Here is a 27,106-nt window from a genome sequence, read left to right on the forward strand (position 1 = left end):
ACAGTATCTCCTTCCAAATATTCTGGCCAGGTGGGATATTCCCTGTTCTCCAGTCACTGCCATGACTGTTCGAATACAGTGGGGAGGGAGTGCTTTAGCACCCAGGCTTGCCATTTCCCTCAGAATCCTGGGATGCATCTCATCACGTTCCAAGGACTTGTCTATATTCAGGTTTCTCAGAAGGTTTTGAACTTGGTCTTCTCCAACTAGGGAAGGTACTTTTTTCACCCCCCCTGAGGTTCTGGGACTTGAGAGATGTGGGAAGAGTGACTGCCAGCAGAAACTGAGGGGAAAAAAAAATTGTCAAATGTCAAAGAAACCCTGTGAGCCTTTTCCATGTGGGTTCCACTGGATCTCCTGTCTGATGGATTGGGGGTGAGGGGTGTACATTTGCTTAAGTCCTCCTTTTGTAATCAACACACCTCTAGGAGCTATTACTATTATTATTCACATCCCTTGCCACATTCAGCTCCAGCTGTGCCTTAGCTCTCCTGATCCCACTCCTAAACACCCAAGCACCATCCCTATATTCTCCCTTATGGATACATATTCCTGCTTCCAGTGCTACAGCTGGTCTTTTTTTTTTCTTCTTTTTTTTCCTGTTGTCCCCGCATTAGTTAAAAGAACTACCAGCATTTTCAAAGAATTACCATTATCTCACAAGTGTCTCCGCTACAAAGGAGACTTTAAGTCTCAAATAATTCCCAAACTCTAAAAATTTATTAATTTCCCACAGGTTCCAGTAGAACTTTCTTTTTCAAGTTGTTTGCCATCAAAAGGATTTCGTTTTCCAATTTGTATACATCGAAAAGCCAAAAGCTGGACTTCCACCTGCTCTGTGGGGTGGAGCTGCGAGCGTTCCTGCAGCATCTCGAGCGTGTCCTGTCTCACTTCCGTCAAGTGCCATTTTCCCCTCCAAAGCCTTTAAGGAGCCGGGAATGCGCCATTTGGGAGCTCAGAGCCCGCCCCCGCGCGGGGGTGGCTCTGGAGGCGGGAGGCTCCGGAGGGAAGAGGTTTCTGGAAGGTTCCCGTGGAAGGTTCCTTTGGAGCGCCGGGAGCGCCGGCAGGGCGGTGCGTGCGAGCCTGGGCACTGAGGCTCAGCGGGATCGTTCCCGCGGGGAAAACCACGGAACTGTGGCAGGATAGGGTGGAAAGGGGGGGTCGGGGCGGGGGGTCGACGGAATAAAGAGGAAAAGCTCGGGTTTTAGCAGTCACATGTTCCCCTGCTCCTCGTGTTAGTGCCTCCCGGTGAGCGGTGTTCAGACGGAGCAGAGGGATAGCGGGTGGTTCGTGTTTTCCAGGAGGGTCTGCGAGCACCGGGGTTGCCGGAGAGGCTCTTTCTGCCTCTCGGGGGGTGGTGGGGAGTTAAGTGGTTCTTGCATTTTTACAGGGTAACTTGCTGTCCGCGGTGGGTGGGGGGTCGAGTAAATAGTTGTGTTCTTGCTCAGTTCCTAACAAAGCGGGAATGTTGCTGGGAGTGTGTTGGGAGCGCTCGCCTTTTCTGTGTGTGTGCTTCGTCCCCGCTGCTTTGTTGGGCCGTTTTCTGTGCTTGCACGAATCCACCTGAGACATTAGCTGAGGTTATTTATGCCCCTCTCATTTTATTGCTGGAAAAAAAAAGGGGGTCTATTTTAAATGTCTTAGGGCAGCACAGTGTATCTCACTGTTGGAGTGTGTGATAGCGCAGTGCTAAGACACCTCTGTGGGACTCAGGAGCTTGCCTTGTGTCGAATGACCTTAAGTAAAGCCTCCCAAAGAGTTTGGGCTGTTCCATTGTCATGTTAAACTGGGAATAATTAGTGCTCAGTCTTAGCAGAGCCTGTTGCTCGCTGTGACCGCGGGGCAGCTGTGTTGCTGCTTGCTTAGTGTGACTTGTTCAGCAATAGCTTTGGAAGGCCGATGTCTTGATTTTCCTTCTTGAAACATTTTATTAGGTACTTATTTCCAGGGGGAATTAGGTCGTAAGGTAGGCACTGCGGGGATGATACCACAGTATGTTGGTCTGTGCCAAAACGAAATGCAAGTTACTTCAGTCTGCAGGTAGTTTAATTATTCCGTTGTAATCCCTAGGTTTGGGACTCCTCTTTTGTGTTAGGCTGTGGGTTGTTTTTTTTTTTTTAAAACACGTACATATTTCCCTCTGGTGTCCATTTGGTCATGTAAGTAGCTTGTAGCAGCCCTATGTCTGTTGGCCTTTGAATGGAAGAGATGGCAAATCTTAATTATACTTTAGCATACTACCTCATTAAGAAGGCTGGTTGAACCCTTTGAAATATGTTAACAAGTTGCCTAGATTAATACTCCTGACATAGGTAGTAAAAATCCATAGGTGCTTTTAGGTGTCTCCTCTTTAGATACACTTCCAAACAAATGGTGGCTCTAAAAACTGTTAATCAGATGTTTGCCGTTCTTTTACAGAAGTGATGAATGTGCCACACGGGAAAAACGTGGATGTTGTGGTATTAAAGGTATGTTGGTGTTTTTAAAGTGTGGAGGACTGATGTTTATTTCCATGTGACTTTATGGAAGTGAGATTTACAAACAAGGTGCTTGTGTATGTCCATTCACCCGTACTCCTTGTATGTATGGGGTCAAATATGGGTTATAAACGTTTTGTCATTTGTTTTAGGTTTTGTTTTCTTATTTTCCTCACAAAATAACTGTGTGCATATCATTTACCACCATGCCATGATCTACCCTGTGCTTTTCATGATTTCTGAGCTGTGATCTCTCTCCCTAAACAGGGAGCTCAACATATCCCTGACAGTGCCTCCAAGTGTTCCCAAACACCTACGTTGTCTCTACACAGAAATTGTACTTCTCAAAACAGAGGATAAACTTAAGGGAATAATGTTCCTCCTTGGAAACACTCACTTCCATATTCCAGCATGGGTTTCCCACACTGTTATTCTTCAGGCCTTGGTATTCCCAGCTGCAAGGTCACTTGAGCAAACCTACCATCCTCCTCACCATTCTTCCACTTTTTAACCTTTCTTTCCAAAAAAAGGAATGCAGCTAAAATCTAAGATAGTTGTGCAACACAGTCTTAAATAGTATGTAGTGTAGTCTAGATTATACTGAATTTCACAGGAGGTTGTGGAAAACACAGAATACAGTCAGGACAGCTGACCCCAGGGATATTTCCTGCCACAGGATGTCGTGCTCAGCAATAAAAGCTGCAGGGAAGGAGGAGGAAAGGGGGATGTCTGTGGTCATCAAATTTGCCTTTCCAAGTCAGCACTGTGAGTGATGAAGCCCTGTTTTCCTGGAAATGGCCAAGCAACTGATTGCCCATGGGAAACAGTGAACACAGCCCTTATTTTGCTTTTCTTGTACGTGCAGCTCTTGCTTTGCCTTGTCAGCTGTTACTATATCAACCTGTGAGTTTTTCACTTTTATCCTCTTAATTGGCTGCCCATCCTGCCACAGGGATGTGAGTGAGGGAGCAGCTGTGTGGGGTTTTGTTGTCTGCTGAGATTAACCCACAACAACTGTGGACCCAGATCAGCTGGAACACTGGACTATGAGGGTTTACAGAGGCTGGGCAGGAAGCTGTCACCCCATTTTAAAGAAACTGGCCATCATGCAGACTCTGAGTACGAAAAAGTACCCACTGGTGGGGTTTATCACATATTTTGAGGTTTTTATATGAACTCTTGAAGACTTCATAAGGAAGTAAAAAGCTTTGTCTTTGCACTTTGCCCAGTGTTTGGTTTAACCAGCTTTTAGAAAGTGCTGCTCTCTTGCAGACTTCATGTGGCATTTGTTGCAGTGCTAAAGAAACTTGGAAGCTGAGAATTAATCTCATGAACTAACAGTGTGAAAGATGGTTTGTTTGGTAACATTCTGTATGCTCAGTATCAGTCACCATGATTTTGAAGATGCCTCACAAGAGATGAAGTTTTGTTCATACATTTGCTGCTCAGATGTTCTTAAAAGCACCTTATCATTTTAGCAGGAGTTAATAGTACTTGTTCTCTACCCCTTGCCCCAGATTGAAGATCCAAGTTGCTTTTGGCTTGCTGTGAAAGAATGTGTGCCAGGCCAAATCTATGAAGTGGCATACAGCAACCTGAATGCTCAAATGACTGAGTTCTATGACAAACATAAAGATGTGAAGAAATTAAAACCAGAGGCGATAGAAAGCGGCCAGGTAAAGTCATTGCTGTATCGTGCACGTAGAAATAGTCTGTTCTTTGCATTGGTTTGAGGTGAAGTGACAGATGCTTGCTTTTTTGGGGATAATGGGATCTCTGTGGGTTTTGTGTTCTCATTCTCATCTGTAAGCTTCATAATTGGACACGCTGCAATGCTTGCATTTTACGAAGAAAATGTAGGGCTGTGTAATAAATGTTCTTGCCTCTGAAAGACCTTTGAGTGTAATTCAGGCCGTTTGCAGGAATCTGTTGTCCTCTTTCTTCCTCAGGTTTATGTGGTTTTCAGTGAGGAGCTCAACTGCTGGTGCAGGGCAGTCTTTCAGTCAGCCCAGGTTGCGGTTCATGACCAGCTCAGATGTTTCCTTGTGGATTATGCCAGATACAGTTTGGTTGAATCAGACAAGTATGTGTCAGAGTTTTTTATCCCTGTAAGATACTTGTTAGTTAATGGATACAGATGCTATTAACACTTACTCAGGTTCAGGGTGACAAGGCTTTGAATTGAGGTGTGGGTTGGGTCCACAGAAGCTGCTAGCCGGGTGATAGGCTCTTGCAAGTGTGGGTGCAAACCAGTCCTTATTTTGTGAACTTTTAAAGATGCTTTCCATCTTAGGCTTTGTTTTTTTAAAGATTCAAAATAGAAATAATGTCAGTTTGTTATGGCTGAAATGTAAGACTGCTGGTTAACACTATTTATATATTCTTTCCTCCCTTAGTAAGTGGGTCTATACTAAAAAAAAATTTAAAGTTATGGTCAGTGAAAATCAGTTACAAACCATATATGGAAGCAGGGGTTCACTTTCTATAACAGCTTTTGACATCTGAACAGAAATCTGTGGGGGTTTTCCCACTGCAGTTTACTGATTGTTTACTGAGAGTTTCCACAGGTTCCAGGTTTTTGACAAAGCCATTAGGAAACCTTCTATTCCTAAAATCTTGAAAAATCTGTTCTAGAGAAAGCTATTCCAGCTCTTAGTTTTAAAGTTTAGAGTACAAGAAACTTAAACAAATTGGTTTTCGTAGTAGTCCACAGAATTAAAGCTTATATAAAATACTTAAAAATAATTCTTAAGTTAAATAGTGTTTTTAAATTGACTGTTGCTGAGTTGGGAAACAACATGACAATGCCCCAAGTTTAAAATACATTCAGTTAGAAATAAATGTGTAATTTACTGCTTTTTTCATAACACACTAAAAGATTAACAAAAGTGATAAATACATGCACCTTAAAAGCTTGCTGCATGCAATGTCTTGCTGATTATTAAAAATCTCCAACCAAACCGAGTGTAAAGGGTAAGATTAACTCCCTGGTGATACATTTGTAAAGAATAAATGCTTTTTTAGGAAAATGAGTACAAATGCAAATTTGTGTGTGTATTAAATTTTCTTGTTAAGCATACCTGGTTTCTCGCACAGAATTAAAATCTGCAAACTGGAATATGCGGTGCCAGGTGGTGTATGTGGTAGTGGGAGGGTTAAAAAGGAAGATATTTATAAGATAAATATCAAGAAGACTTGAAACTGCAGTGACAAAAGATCAGAAAGATTCCAAGTAAATAGGATGTGCGTTCCTATCCAAAATAAATCCCTTCCCCAGTCCTGATGGCGCTTCTCTTAGGGAAGACAGGGGTTCCAGGGTGGGAGCCAAATTCCTGGAAGAACTGTGTTGTCAGATACAGGGTAACGGGAAGATGTGTCTGAGACCAGTGACTTCTGGAGAACAAAATCTGCCCTGTAAAGTGAGGTAATTTCCCCTTCTGTTTTTCAGCATTCGAGTTCCAGTGGGAGTATTTTCAAAGCTCCCATACAGAGCAAAGAAGTGTAGCCTGTATTGCACGAAGCCAGTGACGTTGCATCTTGACTTCTGTGAAAACACTGCAAAATTAGGGTAAGTAGAGTTTAATAAATACATTCTATTCATACATTTTTAAGGAAAGGTTTCTAGGAGGAGTTTTTAGTGCAGAATTTTTTTTAGGAAGGATTACATTTCAAGAAGAACACAGGAAATCAGACTTGGAAAACTCTCTACAACTCCCTGACAAGAGGGTGGAGCCAGGTGGGGGTCGGGCTCTGCTTTTGAGTAACAAGCGATAGGACAAGAGGAAATGGCCTCAGGTTGCACCAGTGAAGGTTTAGCTTGGGTTTAGGAAAAACTTCAGCACTGAAAGGATTGTTAAATGTTGGATGGGACTGCCCAGGGCAGTGTCAAATTCACCATCCCTGGAGGGATTTCAAAGATGTGTAGATGTGGTACCTGAGGACATAAGTTAGTGCTGGACTTGGCAGTACTGAGTTAATGGTTGGACTCAATGATCTTGGTGTTTTTTACCAATCTAAATGATTCTGTGATTCCATTATATTTTATGTTGGATGTAGGCCATCTTACCTGGACCAAGCAATATCCTGTAATTTTGCTCAGTTCCTTTTATTGGTGAGCTGAAACAATATTACCAAGACTGAAGTAATGTTCTAAGTAGTAAGATTCTGCTTATGTGTAGTTGGTGCACTTTGTAAATTTGGCATGACTTAAAATAATTTCTTTACAAGCACAGAGTTCTTTCTGAAATGACCATTTTCATGTTTGGTGATGTGGGACAACTTGTTGTGTTTATTTTCCTAGACCAGCCAGAAGATGGGATGCTGCTGCTGTCCAGTATTTTCAAGACCTTCTCGAAGGTAAAAAATGCTTCTATTTTGGGGGAAAAAAAGTGTTAGAGAAATATAGTACTTGTGTATAGACACAAGTTTATTATACTTATGTATACTTGATTATATTTAAGAATGTTGTATGTTAAACATAAAGAGAAAGGAGCTGCATAAGTTTTTTTGTATAGACTAAGGCACAGATGTTTGTGGAACTGCATTTTGAGTACTGTGGGCTTCCAGGCTGCATAAATTTTAGTGGTTGACTAGATGGTATCTGGCCCTCTGGCAGGCTAAATAAGGGGGCATTCATGTAATGTTTGCTTTGGACATTGGAGCCTTTCTGTGTATTTAGTGTGAGTCTCTGAATCAGCATCACATGTGGTGGTTTGTACAGAGGTGGCAACACCTGGCTTAGGAGTTCACCCATTCCATTGTTTTTTGGCAAGGATGTAAACACCAGCTCAGGAGAGGAATATCTTTGTAACAGTTGTTAACAAATAGATTGAGCTCCACATATTGTTATCCAGTTTGTTCTTGTCCATTGCCATGTTTGGTGTTGCAGTTGGCTGTCCTGTTTTTTTTTTTCATATCAAGCTTTCCCTTCTGATATGAGACAGCTTTTGGTCTTAGTAAAAAAGCAGCTGTTTCCTGGGGCTTTGTGCTGGCTTACTTGCTTCTACCTGAAAAATTGCCTCCCTCCTTACTTACCAATATACCAAACTCCACACAGAAGGTATTTGGGAAGGAGGGGATGAGTTATGAAAGCAAGAAAAGGTCTTTAGGCTGATAATTTCACACACCGAGGCATAGCACTTCTTGCTATTTCCTTCCCCTCCCCCTTTACACACATCAAAATATCACTGTGCAAAGTAAAGGTTAGTAGGGAGCAATAACAAAATAGATATTCCTAGACTTCCCATAAGTAGTAATCCATACTTGTTTCAGTTGCTAGTCCATCATTAGTGTAGGTGCAACTGCTTCAGGATTTGGGAATGGACTTTTATCGTCTGTGTTTGCTTGAATGAAATGCTTAACAAAGCTGTACAGATGTGCACAGACAGCTTCTTTCACAAAAAGTAAATGTCACTGTTGGAAAGCACACACTGGTGCTCCAGATTGTCAGAGTCTAAAAGATCAACCAAGACTTTAGTGTAGAACTAAGAGCAGTTTGTCTCAAGAGGTCATTAATCTGTTGCAGCTCTCAATCCTCATTCAAAGAGTAAGGGCAACTTCCTTTTTGGAACTTTTTAAAGTTTTTATTGTTAACTTTCTTGTTTATTTCACATAAAGCAAACATTATTAGGTTTGTTTTAGCTTCTCTGCAGGAATAAGTTACACATTGAATTGTGATTTCTGGTTTTATCTGTCTTGGACAGTACAAATAAAGATAGTTTGATTAAGGGTTTAATCTTTTTTTCTTGTTCTTGTGTTCACTACTACATTTAGAGGCTACTGAGGTTAAAGCCAAGGTGCAGGCACTAGAAGATGATGTGTTTGAGGTCTTCCTTTTCGTGACTGTAAAAGATGAAAAAGTAAGATGCTTTTATATATTCAAACCTATTGATGCACTTTGCTATTAGTTTAAGACTGAAAAGCACGACTTGTGGGTTTTGCAGTTTCTATCAGATACAGTAGATGCTAAATCATCAACTTATTAGAGGTTTATTATAGTTCTGTTTGATGTAGACTTCTGGAGAAATTCCAAGAGGCAGAAATTGCATTTTCCTGTATGTGAACCGTTTTTTGGAAGTTACTGACAAGTGAAATCCAGCCAGTACTTCAAGTGGACAACTGTGTGAATTATTTGGTGCACGTCTTGTGATGTCACCTTTTTGTGGTATCATATTTGAAGATGTTTCAGTAGGGCAGCTGTGTAATATTCTAAAAATACCTGGAAGTTCATGCTTTTGTATACAACTGAGTCCTCAAGGATTTGGAAAAACAAACCCCAATCTAGTTCCACTTGCTAAAATGTGCAACTTGTGCCAAATCTCTGCTGCAGCTACTGCCAGACTTAAGCAGCTGTATGGTAGATACAGGAAGTTGTAGCTTGATATTACTTTATTTCTGCTAGATTTTGATGTGTGCTAAGTCCAACAGAAATAAACCAGCTAGACTGAATTAGGGAGTTCTTTTAGATTTGAAGGGCTCATAGAAAAAGTTAATTCAGTACAGAATTTTGGCCAGAAGCATGAAACTCACAACTAATTAACACCCATTGAAAAAACATACAGGAAGATAGGACTGACTTTCCTTTTCTGGAGTTAATATTCTTTAGAAAGCATTCACTGGTATTGCTTGTGTCTGGGGTTCTGGTTGGTTGGTTGGTTTGAGTTGTTTTATAATTTATAAAATCACTGCTGTTATTTAAAGCTTCAGATAAATTCTAATCAAGTATGTAGGGGTGTAGCTTATTGCTTGCTGACAGTGATCAGTAAAGAGTTTGTTGTTTTACAGATATGTGTTAATGATGATCTGGTCGCAAAGTACTTTGCTCGTTATGAGGAACCTAAAGGGAATGCAGAGAGTCCTGCAGGTGATTCAGACATCAGAGCATCACTAAATGCTGAGTGGGTTCCAGTGGAGTTTGTGGGTCCTACATTTGTTCCTAGGCCAAAACTGCCGTTTGGGGAGAAGATATCACCACATCCTGAAACAGGTGGGAACTGTGTGTGGGGAAGCAATACAGCCATGAACCTTGTGCCTCAGTCTGAGTCCCTTTTTGTGCTGTATAGGCAAAGGGAGGCTGAGATGATCACACAAGTGCTTGTTGATATGGTAGTAGCATTAGGTGTTACTGATACTACTTGTGGCATTGATCAGTGATGCATTACTGGGTTGTTTGGAATTTGGGGGGATTTATTTGAGCTGAGTTACTTCTGAAAGGAATGTTTACAATGACTTGTGTCATTGTGATTCATGCCTTTCTTTATAAAAGTATGGAACCTTCCATCCCCTCCCCTTCTTCACTCAGTTCACCTGTGTAGTTATCTTCACATAAAGACAACTATTTGTTGTTTTTGCCATTAGGAAATGATACAAGCAACTAAACAAGTCGGTGGCAACCCACTGTAAATAAAAATACTGGCTTTTTATGTGTTCAGATAATCAAAAATGTGCATCTGCATTTTTTACTCTACCTTTCTAGGTCTTGCTGGTTTTACTTCTGCTCTTGAAGAGACATCCCAAAGGTCAAGCAGAGCTGTAAATGAAAATACTGTGCCCGTAAGTATTACATTTTGTATTAAATCGTGAAATACAAACTAAATTAAACATACGTGGGTCGGATTAGGAAGACCGTAGTCATCCAGTATAACACGGATCTGTATTTTAAATGTTGCTTTTGGACAGTATTTTAGTGTTCAAATGTGTTTCCTTGCTAGATGGGCAAAGCAACTCGAGGTTTGCCTTTGAAGGAAAGTAAAGCACTTCAAATGGACAGGTATGGTGCAGCATGTTAAATATTTTAAGTGATTATGTAATCAGATAATTGGGAGCTGTAGTCTGTTTCCAGTTACTGCTCTTAGGCAGCTAAAGGGCGGGGGTGTAAGGGAAGGTGCATACACATCTTGTGGGGAAGGAGGGAGTTTGAGGCTGCTGATGGTTACCCAGACTACAAGAAAAATAGCAGTTCTTTCTAATCAGTAGCTTAACAACAAGGATATGATGGGGAAGTATTTTTCTGCACACTGAATGTGTTAACTTGCTTTATTTTGTTCTTAGTGTGAGTTATAAAGTTTTAAAACTTAATGAAATATGACTATGAACTTACTTGTGCAATACTTTTAATGTGCTGTATGTCAGTTGATGCATATGTGATAAGCCCCAGGAGTGTTTTCTATCTCAGTTTCTAACTGATGTAAAGATCAGTTGTTTCATGTTTTGAAACTTTTAAGAAACCTTTTTCCTGCAGTCCAGTTTATTTTTCTTCTAAAGTCAAGGAACCTACCGATTATCTTTGTTCAAAGTTCTGTAGGATTATTTTCACTTTTTTTTTTTTCAAAGGGGTGATTTTTGATTTCTTCCATGTTCAAGGGTTTTTCTCATTGGCGTAGATAATACATCAGAAATACTTTGTGTTGCTTCGTGACATTTTGGAAATGGTGGTATTTATAAATGACGTTTTGCTTTTGCATTTATGTTGGATTTAGTGCTCGTGTGTTTCTCAGGCTTCCGCAGTTGTTAAGTTCCAATTCCCTTCAGACACACAGGGGTGAAAATGGCCAGCAGGTATTTCAAGCATCATCTTTCATTTAACTTCTCTTGTGCAGATGTTTTGGTTTTGGTAGTGTTGGGTGGAGGGGTGGGAGGGGTGCTGCAGGGGTGGGAGGAGGTCAGGGGCTGGTGGCAGCTGCGTTGGTAACAAAACCCAGGGCAGGCCAAAGCTGAGCCAGCCAGCCAGGCTGGGGACCCTCTGTGAATGAAGGACAGGGCAAAAAAAACACAGGGGAGGGAACAAGAGAAGAGAAAGATGAGAAACAGAGGTAATGCCAAGGTCAGAGGAGTAGGGGGAGCTCCATGCAGGTGATCCTGAAGGGACTGCAGTCTGTAGAGGACCCACACTGGAGCAAAGAAGTGGGAAGGGAACAAAGGGAAAGAGCAACAGAGAGAAATTTCCATCTGTGTTGTGCCTGCAGTCCCTGCCTGGTGCTGCTCGTTGCCTCAGGGGTGGAGCCTCCTGCCAACTGTACACAGAACATCTACTGCTGCTCTTGAGGGGTTTAACATGGTTGTGTTAAGACCTTCTTGAAAAACCTTTCTTTAAGTGCTAGTAATAATGAGTATTTGTCTTGTCATTGGTCTGTGTAACGTATCAATATGCATGAATCATATTTAAGGTGTATTTACAATTTTATGTGACTCATTTTCATCAAAATACTGTTTCTTAAATACAGAGAGTGCTTTTGAGTTGAATGTAAGCTAAACCCCTTTTGTTAAGTATTGCCTTTGTCATCTATTTGTCATTAGTTTCAGAGTTTTCAAAATCTTGGGGAAGAAAAAAACTTCGTATTCCTTAACAAGAGAATTGAGCCATCATCAGTTTTGAAAACAGCACCACTTTCTGATGGTCTGAAAAAGGTAATGCTAATGTCATGATGTTACACTGATTATCTTTTTAAGACAAGCATCATACCTTAACTTTATATACAAAATACTACAGTAATACCCCAGATTGTTTGAGGAGGTTGTTCATGTGGTTGAAGCTTCAGAGAGATGCTGTAAGAATTGTACACATTTCTTCTGGTATATCAACCACTGGTACAAGTCCTGGGATTTGAATTTTAATGAATTTAACAACTCAGCCCAGAAGAACTTTTTTCGTGTTACCTGCTAAGGACATGTAGTCTGTAGTGGGTCAAAAGCTTTTAAGTCACTTGGTGTTATGTTTTGTCATGTTTTGTTGGTGTTTAAGCACACGGTTTTCATGTGGAACTCTTTAATTTCTTTTTCTGCAGGAACTTGCTCAGAACAAATTTTCAGGCCCTAACTTCACAGAGTCTTACTGTTGGCCGCCAGCAGCCTGGGGATATGATGTTGTTGCCATCTCCCACCAGGGAAATGATCCTCTGTTATATATTCCACCAGTTCTTACATTTTTGCAGATTAAAAGTCCCTACCAAGCCTCGCCACACAGGAGTGGAGTATGTATATACTAGAACAGAAACCTGTTACTCCTGGAAAGTGCAACTGTAGAACAGTGATCAGAAAACCAGTGAATGTTTGGAATGTGATCTCAGTGTATCTTCATGATACCTGCCAGTGTCCATAAGGCCTCTGCTTAGAGGCTTACAGAGCTGGGCTGTGTGAATGGGGGAGTCCCAGACTTATTTATCAAGTAATCCCTAACAAGTGGTTCATGTCCTGGCACTTCAGTTTGTGATGAAGCTTTGTTTCTACAGGAGTGGTATGTAATCATTAAATTAAAATGGGTATTAGCTGTTTTAAATACTATAATTAATTTTCTAACTTGATTAAATCACAGAAACGGAATTGTTGAGTTTGTAAGGGACCTCTGAAAGTGGCCCAGTAAAACAAGTAGGACAAGATGCTCCTGCTTCTGTTAAATTTTTGGACCTTTTACTGTTGCATGCATCCCTTTGGGTCTGTAACATGTGCATTGAGGAGGTGCTATAGTACTGAAAGCCTCAGTTTTGAAGTACTTAAAGGCTGTGTTGTAGATTGTGGCTTTGCCCTAAATCCTGAAATAGTACAGTTCTTAAAGGTTCTTTACTTTTGTCTAGTACTGTGGTGTCAAATTTTTTTGTACCTGTGTATTTAGCCATTAGCACTTATTGTATGTCCTGGATGGAAGAAGGCACAACTTGTTTTTGACCTACTGAAAACGTACCAGAAAGGCTGCAGAGACCTTCATCCAATGTTGATAATCCTTGGGCAGAACAAGGAAGCAGCCAGCCACGTGGAAACCCGAGGCTGTAAGAATACTTTCTGTCATCCTAGTTGTGCTTGGAAGGCAGTGTGGGCTGCCTTAATTGCAGGAACATGTGAAAGAAGCAGTTTCTGCTTCTTAAGTTTTTGGTTCCGTAAAGTGAAGGGGGTTTTGTTTGTTTGTTTGTTTAAATAGTGGTTTACAACTTGTAATGCAATAAATGCTCAGTACTTTGTGCATATATCTCAGTAGTATGCAGAGGGTGCTCCGTGGAGAAACAGCACAGAAGTAATAAAAAAGCTGAAGGGAGACTTGCCCTGCTTAAGTGTATGTAGTTAGAACAATTCAGTTTATTAATCTAGTTTGGTCCCTTTGTTAAGCCTTGGTTGTTAATTGCATTTTCAAAAGTGGCTTTTTTTGCCAAGGGAACAAGAACCATGGATAAAACTATATGTAAGACTTTCCATTTCAGCAGTTTGTGTTCTTTCATCCATCATTCAAGTTTGAGCCTGCTGGATGAATCCAGATCTTTTAGTAGTAGAGCTGTTGGTGTATTTGCACTGATGAGGATTGGTGTGGTTTTATTTATATATATATATATAGGTACCCATGCACACATATGCGTGTAGATACCTAAGCTACAGTGTGTGCTTTATTCCACTTTTCAAACTGAACTTTTCTAAAGTTGTCCTTGCACATATTTCATTATTTCCCTTCTGACTGTTTGGTTCTGAAGTTGTTATATCTACTTTCAGTACCTTATTGGAAAAAAAATGGCATCCTGCTTTGTGAACTTGTTAACCTTCAGACATTTCACTGGATTCCAAAATCTCAGAGCTTTGCCCGCTCAGGTCTTGGAAGACATGCAGGGGTAGAAAAATACAAGGAAACTTAAAAGAACTGTTGACCAGAAGTCAGAAAATGGAATTGAGTATTCTCTATTTAAAAAACAACAACAGAAAAACAAAAAACAAACAAACAAACAAAACAAACAAACAAACAAAAAACAAAACCCCAAACCAAACAACAGAAAACTCCTTAGCTTCAAGATGTTGCATCTGAAATTCAAATGTGGCCTTTTTAAGAAAGCTGCTGTGTTCTTTGGTGTCTTAATATTATTTCAAGATGTAAGTTAATGTTCAGTCTTTTTTTCTGACTGGTAGGTGAAGTAATAGTGACTACACCAGACAGCCTTCTGAGACTGATGGAACACAAGAGCTGGTTATTGTGTAGACTTTGCCATCTTGTTCTTGATGAGATTGAGGTGCTGTTCTCTGACACTACTGAACAGGTAATGTTGTAATACAGTAAGCTGGTAAAATGCTGTTCCAGTTGTGCACGTCTGAAACAGTGGCACATACTGAGGGGGGAAAAAACACTGGAAGATGTGAGCTCTGATATATTAAATCTGACTTTCCCTGTTAGGTGGGTTTTTGTTTGGTTGGGTTTTTTTACTTGAATCAAAGCTCTTGGTCATCCTGATGTTCCACAGCTGGACTGCTTGCATTTATTTAAGGTAGTGTCATCAGGAACAGATTCATTCTGTCTTAATGATTTTTGGTTTTTTTTATAAATGATTTTATGGTGCACCCCTTCTTTTTTCTTTTTATTTGTAAATTACTGTATTGGCAGGTTGGGTTTGTCTTCTGGTTACCTCCTAGTTTTTGCTGACTGCCTCTGGGCTTTTTGTCTAGCCTTAGTACTTTGCAGATTTGAACAGATCCTTTTCCTGAGGTTTCCGTCTTTGGACAGAATCCTGCATTACAGTCCTGTATACGTGCACATGCTGTTACTTCATGCTGTCATGTCACTTGTCTTCCTTCAGAAGTCATTTGAAGAATAGGGTAAAAGTGTACATAGCAAACAATTCCTTTTGGGATGTGAAATTTGTGGTTTGCTGTGGTAGTGGTTTTGTGGCTGGAAAATCCAGTGTGCTCGGTGTTGCTTTTCCATGCTGTCACATGCTCCCTGGAATAGGATGAGAGGAGAGAAAGCCCCTTTTTTCTTTGTAGGTGTTTACTATATTGGATCGTTACAAGAAGGCCGCTGCTCGAGCGCGGGGGAATCCAGCACATCAGATCATTGCTGTGGGAACTCAGTGGAACAAACACATCCCAGCCCTGGTGGAGGAGTTCATGAACGATCCTTACGTTATGATAACAGCTGTCGAAGAAGCTGCCATCTGTGGGAATGTGCAACAGGTAAAAATTGGGGAATGATGTCCCTGCTTGTCCGTGTGGCTGCGGATGGTTTGTCAGAAGCAGGTGGTGCTGTGGGTGCACCTCCCACGTGTGAACTGTTCAAGTCCTGTGTGAGGGACTCACTGAATGAGCTGAAGGTCTCTTACCTTCCTTGTAGGACTAAGGTGAAGATAGTCCCTTGAATATTTCATGGTTAGTGCAAATGAGTCTGAATTTGATGAGAAGTATTTGCAAACAGTATAATTTGTGACCAGAGTGTTATCAGAATGTTTTTGCAGTTGTTAACTGTGAGTGGCAGAACTACCAGGTAAGCTGTGCCAAGGCAGACATAGTAAAATACTTGTGTTGTTGCTCTGTGCCACACAGTACTGAACTTCTGACCTGAAATTTCCAGAAAGCCTATTATATGTTCTTAGGTGTCTTCTCACCTAATTTCCAGTCAGTGTGGTGTAGCCCTTAAGGATAACACAAAATAGTTTAAGTGTAATTTGAATTTTTCTGTGTCTTAAAATGGAATAGTTTGGGGATTTAAAATGTTGGGAAATCTCCAAGACTAGACATTCTCGAGCGTGACAGGAAACTGAAACACCATGGGGTTTTGTGTGAAGTCTTAATGATTCAGCAGAACAAAATATGTTGGTGTGTGGATGCATTAGTTATTCTGCACCACTGCAATACTCTTAATGCTTTGGGAGTGTGAAGCTTTTTGTAGAATCATAGAAGGATTTGAGTTGGGACTTTGAAGATCATCTCATTCCACCCCCTGCCATGGGCAGGGACACCTTCCACCAGCCCAGGTTGCTCCAAGCCCTGTCCAACCTGACCTTGGACACTTCCAGGGATGGGGCACCCGCAGCTTCTCTGGGCAACCTGTGCCAGGGCCTCACTACCCTCACAGGGAAGAGTTTCTCCCTAATATCCAATCTAACCCTATTCTCTTTCAATTTGAAGCCATTCCCCCTTGTCCTGTCACTGCTCTAGTAAATAATCTTGCCCCATCTTTCCCTCCTTTTCTGTTTGTAGTGGTGCTTGAAAATTCCAAACTCAAATTAGTAAATCAGTTCAAATTGATGTAAAACCTTAGTGTGGGATTTTGATGATGTGATGGATTTTAATTATGCTTCTGGAAGCTGTCCTGAGTGCATGCATTCTGAGAGTTGTATCTCCTGTAGGCTCAACAGAAGACCTCCCAGTTACCAGAGCTGCCATGTACTACATTCTCTTTAGCATTATAGAGTAAAGCTTAGTGGTTATTAAAAAGAAGAATTATATAGTAAAATATGTATGGGTTACATGAATTACCAGCCCTCTGTTTTATTCTGTCTCTAGGTCGTGCAGCCTTGCATGAACAGCAGCAAAATTGCTGAATCACTCAAAATACTGGATTTTACCCACGAAAATCTTCAGAAGGTGCTGATATTCACTGACTCAGTAAATGAAGTAGAGATGATTTATAAGGTAAGAAGGTATTTAAACTTAAATAGATAAGTAGGGGGTTTTTTTAATAGTGAAGTTAAACAAAAATACCTTGACTTCTGAGAATAAAGGAGGAGTGTGAATTTGGAATTTAATTATTCCTGCTAAAAATCTGTCTAATCTATTAATCCATGGGAACCTGAGATTTTCGTTTTCTTTTTATATGTAAATTAAGGAGCTTAATTGCCGTATTATATTTTTTTTTCATATAAGGAACCTAAATTTCATTAATTCTTTCCATGTGTGTCTTTGCAGTATCTGAAGTGTGCTGGATTCTAGTAAGAGACAGTACTTTATATTAGAGTTGATTAGAGACTGCTGCATTGGAGAAATGTGTAACTTTTCACTTTGTCATCCAGGCACTGAAGAGCAACTCAATAGTTACCTTGAAGAAACATAAAGAGAGCAAGTGTAATGTCAGTTGTGTTTCAGAGAAGTGGAGAAAAATGCGCAGTTCTGGCACTCCTGTTGTGTTGGGTGAGGATTCTCTCTCTGTCTAGTTGGGGTTATGTCTTCATGCTGAGTTAAGATCTACACTAAGTACTTACACTGGGTTCTCTCATCACTTCCACAGGAGCAGATCCCTGTGAACTCTTTCCAATTGTCCGTTTACTTCTTAGTGCTACAGCTGGTGTTTCTTGTTTTCTTTTTCCCTGTTACTGTTGTCCCTGCATTAGTTAATAATTTCCAGTGTTTTCAAAGAATTACCATTATTTCACAGTTGTCTCTGCCACAGAGGAGATTTTAAGTCTGAAAAAAAGACATATTGTAATAATTTTCCGTAAGTTTCAGTAGAATTTTCTTTGCAGTTTTTTTGCAGTAACAAAGGCTTTTATCCATTTTCAAACTGAATTTTTTTCCATTTTATACACTGAAAGCAAGAAAATGGACTTCTCTTTACTTTGTAGGTTCATACTGAGCTGTAGGCATTCCTACAGTATTTCAAGTGTGTTGTGTCTCACTCCTGTGAAGTACTTGGCTGTTCTCAGTTCTGTGTATTCTGTGATGCTGACAGGAGATGCAGAATTATGCCAGATTACTAGAGCTTGGCAAGAAATGGTGTGTCTGCCATATGCTGATGGAATTTATTGACTGGAGAAATATAAAGCCTTATGGAAGTATATTGGGAAAAGACCTTTTTCTTCATTTTCCAGTCAGTGGAAGGGGAGAAGGAAATCAGCCATTATTCACGTGATGTGGTACTTCTCATATCTGAAGTTTACATGTCTGTGTGAAATGTGTTTTAGTTTTAACAGATGACTACCTGGAGCCCTTGGGAATTACAGATGCAACTTGTGTGATCCATTTCAGTTTCCCTTCTCTAAGAATCTTTAGCCAGCGTCTACAGAGCATGAGTGACAACTTCTGCACTGTGAGAAAGGTTTGAGTAAACCTTTAGTGGGTTAATGCCACATTGGATTATTAGTGGTGGATACACAAAAGCTTTCAAAAACATTTTTTTATGGTTTTTAGGGTTCTTCTGTATATCAGGAACACACAAATGCCAAATCAGTCATTCTGCTGACAGAGAACAGTCCACGTCATGCACCTGAGATTCTGAGCTATTTGAAACGTGCAGAAGCTGAAATTCCACAACAGCTGCATGATTTGGCTGCCAGGGTGATGGAATCTGAAGAAGATGAAAAATTTTCAAGGCCCCTGTGTGCCTCTCTTAAAACATTTGGGATTTGCAAGTAAGGAGATGTCAGGTTTTTGTGCCCTGAATGATGACTGCTTCTGATTCCTTGATGAATTTATCTGAAACAGGCTTTGCTCATGATTTATTTTTTTTTTTTCCCATGTTGCCTGTTGCAAGTCAAGTAAAAATGGTTTACAACTGAAAACAAAGAGCTTTTTTTTCTAAACCTGTGGTGTTTTTTAATGTAGGAATAGAACAGCATGTCCAGATCGGCATCAAATTAATGTATCAATAGACATGGCCCAGAATATCCCAGATGAAATGATAAAAACACCTGAACGTGTGATGGTAAGTTAGAGTTTTCCTTGGTTTTGGGTACCAAGAGGACAAGTCTTAAACAGCTACTTAGCATGTTACTTCTTTTTTTTTTTTTTTGTATTCCATTAATTTTATTGCAGTATGTACACCATTTGTCTTGGCTGTTTGTTGTTTTTTAGTTTTTCCCCCCTCTCCTTTGCCTAAATATGTGTGCCAGATTTTCCTTGTGTCCTTAGCTTGAACTTGAAACTGTTTTGCAGGTGATTGAGTTTACCTTAGATTTTTCTTCTGCTTTGAAGATTCACATTCCATGGGAAGAGGACTTGTACTCTGTTTATTCTTTCCCTTTATAATTTAAGACCTTATACTAAAATTAACAAAGATGAAGGCTTACAGAAACTTAAGTTACAGTTCTTGTAGAGGAAACACTAAGTAATCTTTGGGAGTGAAGGGGAGTTGAAGTGGAGGGTGACAGATGTGTTGTTGGAAGTGAGGATTTTTTCTTAACTGACGTGCTCATGCGAACTTGATGAAAACTAAGCATTTTCTGGCCTTGGAATTTGAAACTTGTGTACTCATTTGCAGTACCCACAGGAAGGGTATACAGCTCCTCTCTTCTAAATAGAACTGTTCAGTTATTTCCTACTAAATGTCAGTGCTTTGGTGCTTTTTGCTGCAGAGTGCTTTCACTACAGTGTTGTTCTTTTTTTTTTTTTTAATAGTTCCACATTCAGGAAACCTTCATGGCTATTGGGGTGACTTTGCTATGGTGGTTCTTCACATCCCAGCAGCAGTTTGTGTCTCCAGCTCCCTTAGAAACTTTACCTGAGGTGCTCTCACAGCAGCACTTGTGGCCACCTCCATTTCCTCTTTCAGTTCTGCTGGTTGTGGCCCCAGAGCCTGGGTGTCTGTCTCACAAATGGGTCATCCATTTTTTTCTTTGGAGTCTGGTGTAATGTTTCCTTCCTTTAGGAAGGAAAAAAAAAAAAAGGCACCTGGTACTTTTTTTAGGGTTTCTGGTAAGGGGGAATTGCCTCTGGCCCCTGCCATCCTTCCTGTCTGGCCTCACATACCCACTTGCATCTCAGCACTCCTGCCTGGCATGGCCTTTTGGATGGAATCACCCAGCACTTTATGCATAGGTGTTGACAGCTACAGACCTGTAGTCTTTCATTTAAGTCATTTTAGTGCAAAAAGAGCAGTCAGTTCTTCTAAAACTCCCTGTCAGGCTGGAGAGCACTTAGAGTTGAGTTGGAATGGTGTGGAATGCCCTAGTGGTGAGTAACCTTGGCAGGGTTCACTGGTGTTCACTGAAGTGGAATATCATCAGCTGAGACCTAACAGTTCTTGCTCCTTAAATCCCTGTCCACTGGACTACAGGCACTTAGGATTAAGAATAATAAGATTAACAATAACTCATCTTCTGAAATGTGTGTGTACAGCAGCATCTGGCACCTTTTGGGGCTGGAAAGAGGTAGGTGATCTTGGGTATAAAGACTTACATTCCATTGATTTAAGGAATCCTCCAGCCCTCCTTTCTGCTTAATGTGTTTGATCCTTTCAGATTGTGCCTCTCCACATTGTACATGCAACAAACTACTTTGGCCGAATAGTGGAGAAAGAAAAGGACCAATACACAATTCTTGCTGAAGAAATGCAGAATTATTTTAAGGTACCAGGACAAAGGATTTCTGTAACCACCGTGGAGAAGTCAGCATTTTATGGGTTATGTGAGGGAGCCCTTTGCCACAGGTAAAATTTTGTTGACTTTTTACTTTATTCATGTGCATGTTTTTATACAAAGCTTTTTAAAAATTTGACTGCTCTGTTAAAAAAAAGTCAATCCATCCCCAAAAGGAGCAAAAAACCCACTGCTGTTCAAATCATGCTTATCAAAAGCTCTCACGTACTCTCTAACTTGCTGAATGGCAAACAGGATGACATCCTTCCCCCCCTTCCCTAGTTACAGTGCTGTGAAAATGCCATTTTTAAAAGGAGAGATTAAAAAATCCTTTCGCGACTGGTTACGTGACTAATAATTCTGTGTTTCTTTTCCTACTAAACGAAGGGTTCAGGTGGTAGACATTCCAGCAAAAGAGGAAGAAAATTTTGTCCCTAAGGTCACAATTAAATATATAGATGAAGGCAGAACAAGTCAAGTCAATAGTGATCGGCTGCTTCACTTACCTGCAAGGTTTCAGAGTCTGCCACCTCAGGCTGTGGAATTTGTAGTTTGTAGAGTGAAACCCATTGATAATGAAACTGAATGGAACCCAAAGGTAATATTGAGCAGGTTTTGCATGCTATTTCCTTTATGTTCTTTGCCTTCTCTCTCTGTGTTACTTTCTACAAGGAAACAGTTACAGACTGTAAACTTAGGTACCTGCTTCATTAGTATTACCACTAAATATCTGCCAATGGGCCAGATTCCAGGAAGTCAGTTTCCGTTTTTGTTTTCCTACAAAATAATACAGTGAAATTCATGGGATTTTCTTCTCTGCGATTTAAATGGTTTCTACCAGAACAGGTTACTGCTGCTTTTGAATCTGGGGGAGGAACAGCAGAAGGGTAGCTTCTGTAAACTGACTTGTGTTTGAGTGCTCTTTCATTGAGGAAGCTCATTCTTTAAAGGCTAATACTATTCTAACCTACAATTAAGGTGGAGTATTCCACTGGTTTATTCAAAATTTATTGAATACCCTTTTCATTGTTAAGCTCAGAAGATTGTTTCATTATAGTGAGTTTTATAGTTAAAGTAACTGTAAAGCTGTGTCGATATTGATACATCCCAAGTGCAATGACACCTTGTTTTTTCTTAGGTGACTGATGCCATTTGTCGCAAAATTAAAGGAAGACTACATCATGCAAAAGTAGTCCATACCTTGGGAAAGACAGTTTGGCTTGACCCAGTGGTAGGTATAGAATGACAGCACTATGAAATCTTGGTATCTTAACTCCATTACAAGAGCACCCATTATTCTCTCTCCTTGTGTCTGTTCCTGTAGTGATTTTATCCTGTGTGGTACTCACATAGTGATGCTGGTTAATTTGCTGTGATGGTGTCAGAGCACTGGAACAGGTTGCTCAGGGGTTGTAGAGTCTCCATCCCTGGAGGTGCTTAGAAGCAATTTGGACATGGTCCAAGACTACTCCACAAAGTTAGTAACAAAAGTGTATTTTGGCAGTACTAGTTTTCAGGAGTTTGTCGTGTAAAATCAGTTCTGCAGTTCATCACACATCCCCCTGGAAGAATGAAACTTGGATGCTCCAAGATGGTTTCCTGATACCCAAGAGCTCTTGAACTAGATTTAATTTATTCTGTTTACATTTCTGAGTCTGCTGTCTCTTACAGTGCTTGCACTACTTTGCTGTCTAGTGTAAATTTTTTTGCAAATTAAAAAATACTGAAGCTTTTCTCCTTCATTTTCTTGTCCAAAATAGGAAGAATGGCTGCTCTTCTTCTTGAATTTTTCTTGTTTTACAGTTTCACATATGTTAACATCCAGCAGGTGACTTGGTCTTGTGGAGTGAGTCAGCTGAAAAATTGAGTGGAAGAAGATCTGGAAGCCATTCTTTTTAGTAGCTTCTTTTCATATGGTGTTTCTCAACCTTTCACCAATTTCGAGGCTTTGGTTTTTCTTCACAGTTTTTCTTACTGTGCCCCTCACCCTCCTTTCCCCAGCAGTTTCCTCTTTGGGACTCACAGTTACTCTAACTATGTGATGTGTATTTTTGCTGTCACTTACATGATCAGGGCTGGGACTGTTTACTTCATTGCCCCTCTGGTTCTGTTAGACAGGACACACTGCCAGGTACTTGAGCCATAGTCACAATGAAAAAGATGATGATACTTGAAAAACAGTTAAACACGGGTGGGTTCCTGTGTGAAAATCAGAGAAAACAAATTGCTTACAGGTGTAAGTCAGTAGGGCCATACTTGAAGTTTGACTTAAAGGGCATCTTTGAGTTGGAGTTGAGACCATTTAAGAACTGTGGTTTCTGTTTGTTGTGTTGTGTAATTCAAGGTCAGGGTTTCCAACCTTTCCAGTGTCAAGGTGTGGATCAATGAGTACAACATTCGATCTGAGATTCTGTCCACCGGTCTGGGAACTGACAATCCAGAACATCTGGCAGAAATTCAGAAGCTGTGCAGGCACGTGCAAGTGTCAGATTATGCAGAGAACTTGGAGGACTTGTAAGTGTCCACAAACTTTTTTTTCAGCATATCTTTTTCTGAGGAAAAAATACTATTTCATTTTAACTGAACATTTTTGTTACTAATACTGTGATTTTCATTTAAACATAGAAACAATTGTGTTTGTGATGTGTCTGCTTCCCTTTAACTGTTCTTTAGCCACATAACCACAAGAGAAAGAAAATTCCAGCTCTAGAAAACGCTAGACTAGAATTTGATGCAGACAGTTGAGTTAATGATGAAAATAATGGATTCTGTTCTAACTCACTATGGTCAGTGGCTGGTTTGAATGCTTACCAGTCAGTACCTAGTACGAGTCAGAGCAGTTGAGCATGTTGTCTGTGTGTGTGTTCAACTGCAGAGTGCAAGCTGGAAAATGTAACCAGTTTCCTTTGAAATTATTAGAGCTGTACATTTAAGGAGTGTGGCTGCAGGGTGGGTTCTGCAGAAGCAACACTGAACTTTTTTTCCCTTGCCCTGTAAACTTCTAGAACTGAGTAAATACAGTGTGTGGTGGGAGGGCACATCTCACTCTGCTCTACTGCAGATTCTTAGGCCCTTGATGTAAAATGTTTATGAGCAAGATATCTGTAGCCTTTTTGTTCTGGCCCCTGCATGGCCCCCACTGCAGCCACTTAATCTTCAGTCTGGGGGACCGTCATTGAAAATAAATTTCAGTACTTCTGTCTGACCAGCCAAGGGTTTTAAAGTACTTATAAGGAAGAAAGAAATCTCAGTTACTTTCTTCCAGAGTAGCTATTGCTGGGTAAACAAGAAAGGTCCTGTAATACCAGCACAGGCTGTGCTCTCTCAGGGTTGAGCAAGTTCATTTAGGCTGTTGTTTCTGTGACTTTACTGATCAGCAAGAGGAGGAACCCTGACCCCAGTCATACTCCATTTCCATCTTAGATTGAGGCTCTTGAATTCCTCTCTAGAACTGTGCCGGATTTTAATCTTAACCAAAGGATTTGACTTTTCCCATTCTTGTTCAGACTTGGTGTATGAGAACAGTGTTTGCACTGCTGATGCTTGGAAGGCTTTTTTTTTCAGGTTTTATTCCTTACAGAGGACTCTCAGGCTGTGAGATTTTTGCTACCTCCAGGCACAACCTTTTTGCATTCATTTCTCCTTTCATGCTGTTAGTGAACAGGAGAGGAAGGTTGGGAACCTCCACATGGTCACCTAAGCATGTAATGCCAGAGACCAGCCAACTTTACTGTGGTGCTGTGTGCCATGGCTCCATCTCAGATATGTTTAATGCAACTGCTTGGATCACTTTTTACAGATTCACTAAGCTGATACTACTGTTGAAACGTTCAGAACTTATTGCAGGCTTTGTTAGTAAGCTACAAGTAAAGTAAGGGGGACTCAGAGAGCTTCTCTAAGGTGAAGTTCACTGGGTATCATTTGTGGTTTTCTTTTAAAACATTGTTTTCCTATGTTCAGAAGCATAAAGGAGGGCACAGCTTATGTAGAAGAGAAGGCATCCAGTCCACAGGATATGTCAATAGAAGAAGCTTCTCCTGAAAACTGTAATCCTTCTGGGAGTTATCCACATGGTAAACCTTCTCATAATTTCCTGTGGTTTTCAAACTTGAATTCAAACTTGGTGCTTAAAATCTGTGGAAATATCAGCTTGAATAACAGTGTTGTTCTCTAGGAGGTTTTTTTTTTTTTTCCTGAGATTTGAGGTGGCAGAAAATAGCTCTTCCCTCCTCCCCCCATTTCTTTTTAATCTAATCTGAAGGATGTGGTATTCAGTCACTAGAGGCTTAGAAGTGTTTAGGCATAGCAGGGGGACACAGGATTACCTGCCAGCAGCTGGCACATGAGTCTGGAGCAGGGAAAGCTGAGAGATGAAAAAGTTGCAGCAGACAAAGTCAAGTGAGATCCGAGACTGCTTATCATAGAAGGCTTTTTTCCCCTGGTGTGGTAGAGTCACATTAATGCTGTGTTTACAACTGTGGTGGTGACACCACTGTGAGTTGTTTCATCCCTGAAAGTCCCCATCAGTTCCCAAAATGGCATGTTTCAGGTTTCAAGTAAACAATGTCTTGAAACTGCAATAAACTTTTACCTGACCTGGAAAACTGTGTGTTTGGTGGGGTTTTTTTTATTTTTATTTTCTTACAGCAGCTATAATAATCTTGTTAGTTAAAATTTTCAGTTAATTATTAACTTTATGAAATCATTCAGGATAGGAAGTACCCAATATAAAGGCCACAAACAGTCTTGCAGTAGTAATTTCATTGCTAGCAAGTTATTTTTATGATGGTACTGGGGTATTCTGCAAATACATGTTTCTATAGTATAGGTATAAGAGATGTTTCTGGATGTTGTCTTTTCAGATGATGTAGCTCAAACAGAGGAAGCAGAAGACTCTATGCTTCGTCAGCATAAATGGTAAGAAAATAGTGATTTGTTCCCATTTTGCTTTTATATGAACTGCCAGACAGGGTTGTATTTGTGTCTGTAGTCAGCTGAGAAGTTTCTTTTGTGTGTCAGAGATTGGTCTTGCTAGCACATACCACAGTATTTGCTGCAGAACACATGAGAAGAACTCTTCAGTAAGCTACAAGAACCACAGTTAGCTTTTCCTTTGGCGTTTCAAGACCAGACCGTGATGTCATCCTGAAGTGAGCAGGTGTGATCCTTTTAGACTCAAACAACAGTGTGTCTCCCCACTTGAATTAGTCAGTTTGCTCTTCCAAAGACTTGGGACTGTGGTGCTTCTGTAGGAAGCTTGAGTGGTACCCTGTCACCTGCTTGCCTGGCACTGCTGCTGGTGTCAGTGCCCCTGCAGATGGGGACACTTGGCTGAGTTTGTGGGACTTCATGGGAAAACTCTGGCTGTGTGTGAGACAGCCTGGTTGGACCTCAGTGGTTTTCTGTTTTGAAAAATAATCCCAGTGAACTACCTTTCTTTCAGCTATCATCCAGAAATCAAGTGGTTTCAAGATAACAAGACTGTTACACTGAAGGTAAAAATACCAAATGCAGCTGACACTAAATGTGAGTTCTCTAAAGAGAAGGTGGTTTTCAGGTAGGTTTCAGGAACTTAAGTATAACCAACAAAGTGTTTTATGATCACTTTTTGCATTTAATTTTTTAAACTTTTTGTATATCGCAGTGCTAGGTCAGGAGAAAAACTTTATTTGGCTGATCTGGAGTTGCAAGAGTCTGTATTTGCAGAGAAGTCCACATGTGTGATTAAGGATACAGAGGCTGTGATTGTTCTGGCAAAAGAAAAACAAGGAGCATGGTGCAAATTACTGAAGAAAAAGGTGAAGTGAAAATTCATTTGTGAGTTATTGAATGTTTTGAACACATTTGTTGTGCCTCAGAGCAGGTATTTCAAACAGTGTTTTTATCAACAGAATATTCACGTGTCTTTAGATTTTGAACATTTGGAGGAGTCTGAAGAGGAAAGCCCTTTTTCAGCTGGTAAGGACTGAATGAGTCTGTGTTTAAAATATATAAAATGATGAGCATCCTCGGTTTTGCATCAGCTTTTTCTGAAGTACTCATTTATTTCAGAGATGTGACACTTGTCACATTGCTCAGATTCTCTGAAAAGAGGTGAGAGGCTCTCTGACAGCAACCTCGAGGCAGCAGAGCATTTTTCTGTCACACAGACAAAAAGCAGTTGGAAGTAGTTTTGAGTATTTTGGTCTAGTTTCTAGTCTAAAGTGTGTTTTGCTAGGTTAGGATCATTTAATACTACCACATATTTGTTCTGAAGTTTGTTTTTTCTTGGTTTATGAATGTTGCACTTTGTTAATTACTTTTAGGTACTGGAAAACAGACTTTCCCTCCTGCTGGAAGTGAGGAATGGTTTGACTCATCAGAATACAGTGATACAGAAAGTGATGATTAGTTGGAAGGAGAAGTTCCTTTCTCCTCTGATGAGAATTATATTGTTAATTTTTAATTAAACAGTTAATGTAATTGGTAATTGTTGATTTGATTGTTAATGTAATTGTTGATGTGATTGTTAATTAAAAATATTGTTGATGTGATTGTTAATTAAAAATATTGTTGATGTGACTGTTAATTAAAAATATTAATGCACTCAGAACCTGACTA

The 27,106-nt window shown here is 40.3% G+C and overlaps 1 protein-coding gene across 3 annotated transcripts; it reads left to right on the forward strand.

The window, feature by feature from the left end:
* Positions 1-784: 784 nt before the first annotated feature.
* Positions 785-27,098, forward strand: TDRD12 (tudor domain containing 12). 3 transcript variants are annotated; one of them, XM_064671241.1, is made up of 31 exons: positions 785-1,071; positions 2,419-2,468; positions 3,995-4,153; positions 4,427-4,560; positions 5,926-6,045; positions 6,778-6,833; positions 8,250-8,335; positions 9,261-9,462; positions 9,952-10,028; positions 10,187-10,245; positions 10,955-11,033; positions 11,772-11,882; positions 12,260-12,445; positions 13,084-13,237; positions 14,355-14,482; positions 15,204-15,392; positions 16,722-16,850; positions 17,228-17,345; positions 18,116-18,249; positions 18,342-18,562; positions 18,756-18,855; positions 20,390-20,577; positions 20,894-21,104; positions 21,645-21,737; positions 22,851-23,020; positions 24,467-24,579; positions 25,369-25,423; positions 25,950-26,063; positions 26,151-26,304; positions 26,398-26,464; positions 26,812-27,098. In XM_064671241.1, exons 1-31 carry the CDS (start codon positions 939-941, stop codon positions 26,895-26,897), a joined length of 3,876 nt encoding a protein of 1,291 aa, XP_064527311.1. In that variant the 5' UTR covers positions 785-938; the 3' UTR covers positions 26,898-27,098. The 3 variants fall into 3 exon arrangements, with proteins under 3 accessions (XP_064527311.1, XP_064527312.1, XP_064527313.1); XM_064671242.1 differs by having other exon boundaries at positions 10,973-11,033; XM_064671243.1 differs by lacking the exon at positions 785-1,071 and adding an exon at positions 1,189-1,248.
* Positions 27,099-27,106: the final 8 nt, after the last annotated feature.

This window comes from Pseudopipra pipra, chromosome 14 (assembly GCF_036250125.1).
Source record: "Pseudopipra pipra isolate bDixPip1 chromosome 14, bDixPip1.hap1, whole genome shotgun sequence".
NCBI classification, from domain to species: domain Eukaryota; kingdom Metazoa; phylum Chordata; class Aves; order Passeriformes; family Pipridae; genus Pseudopipra; species Pseudopipra pipra.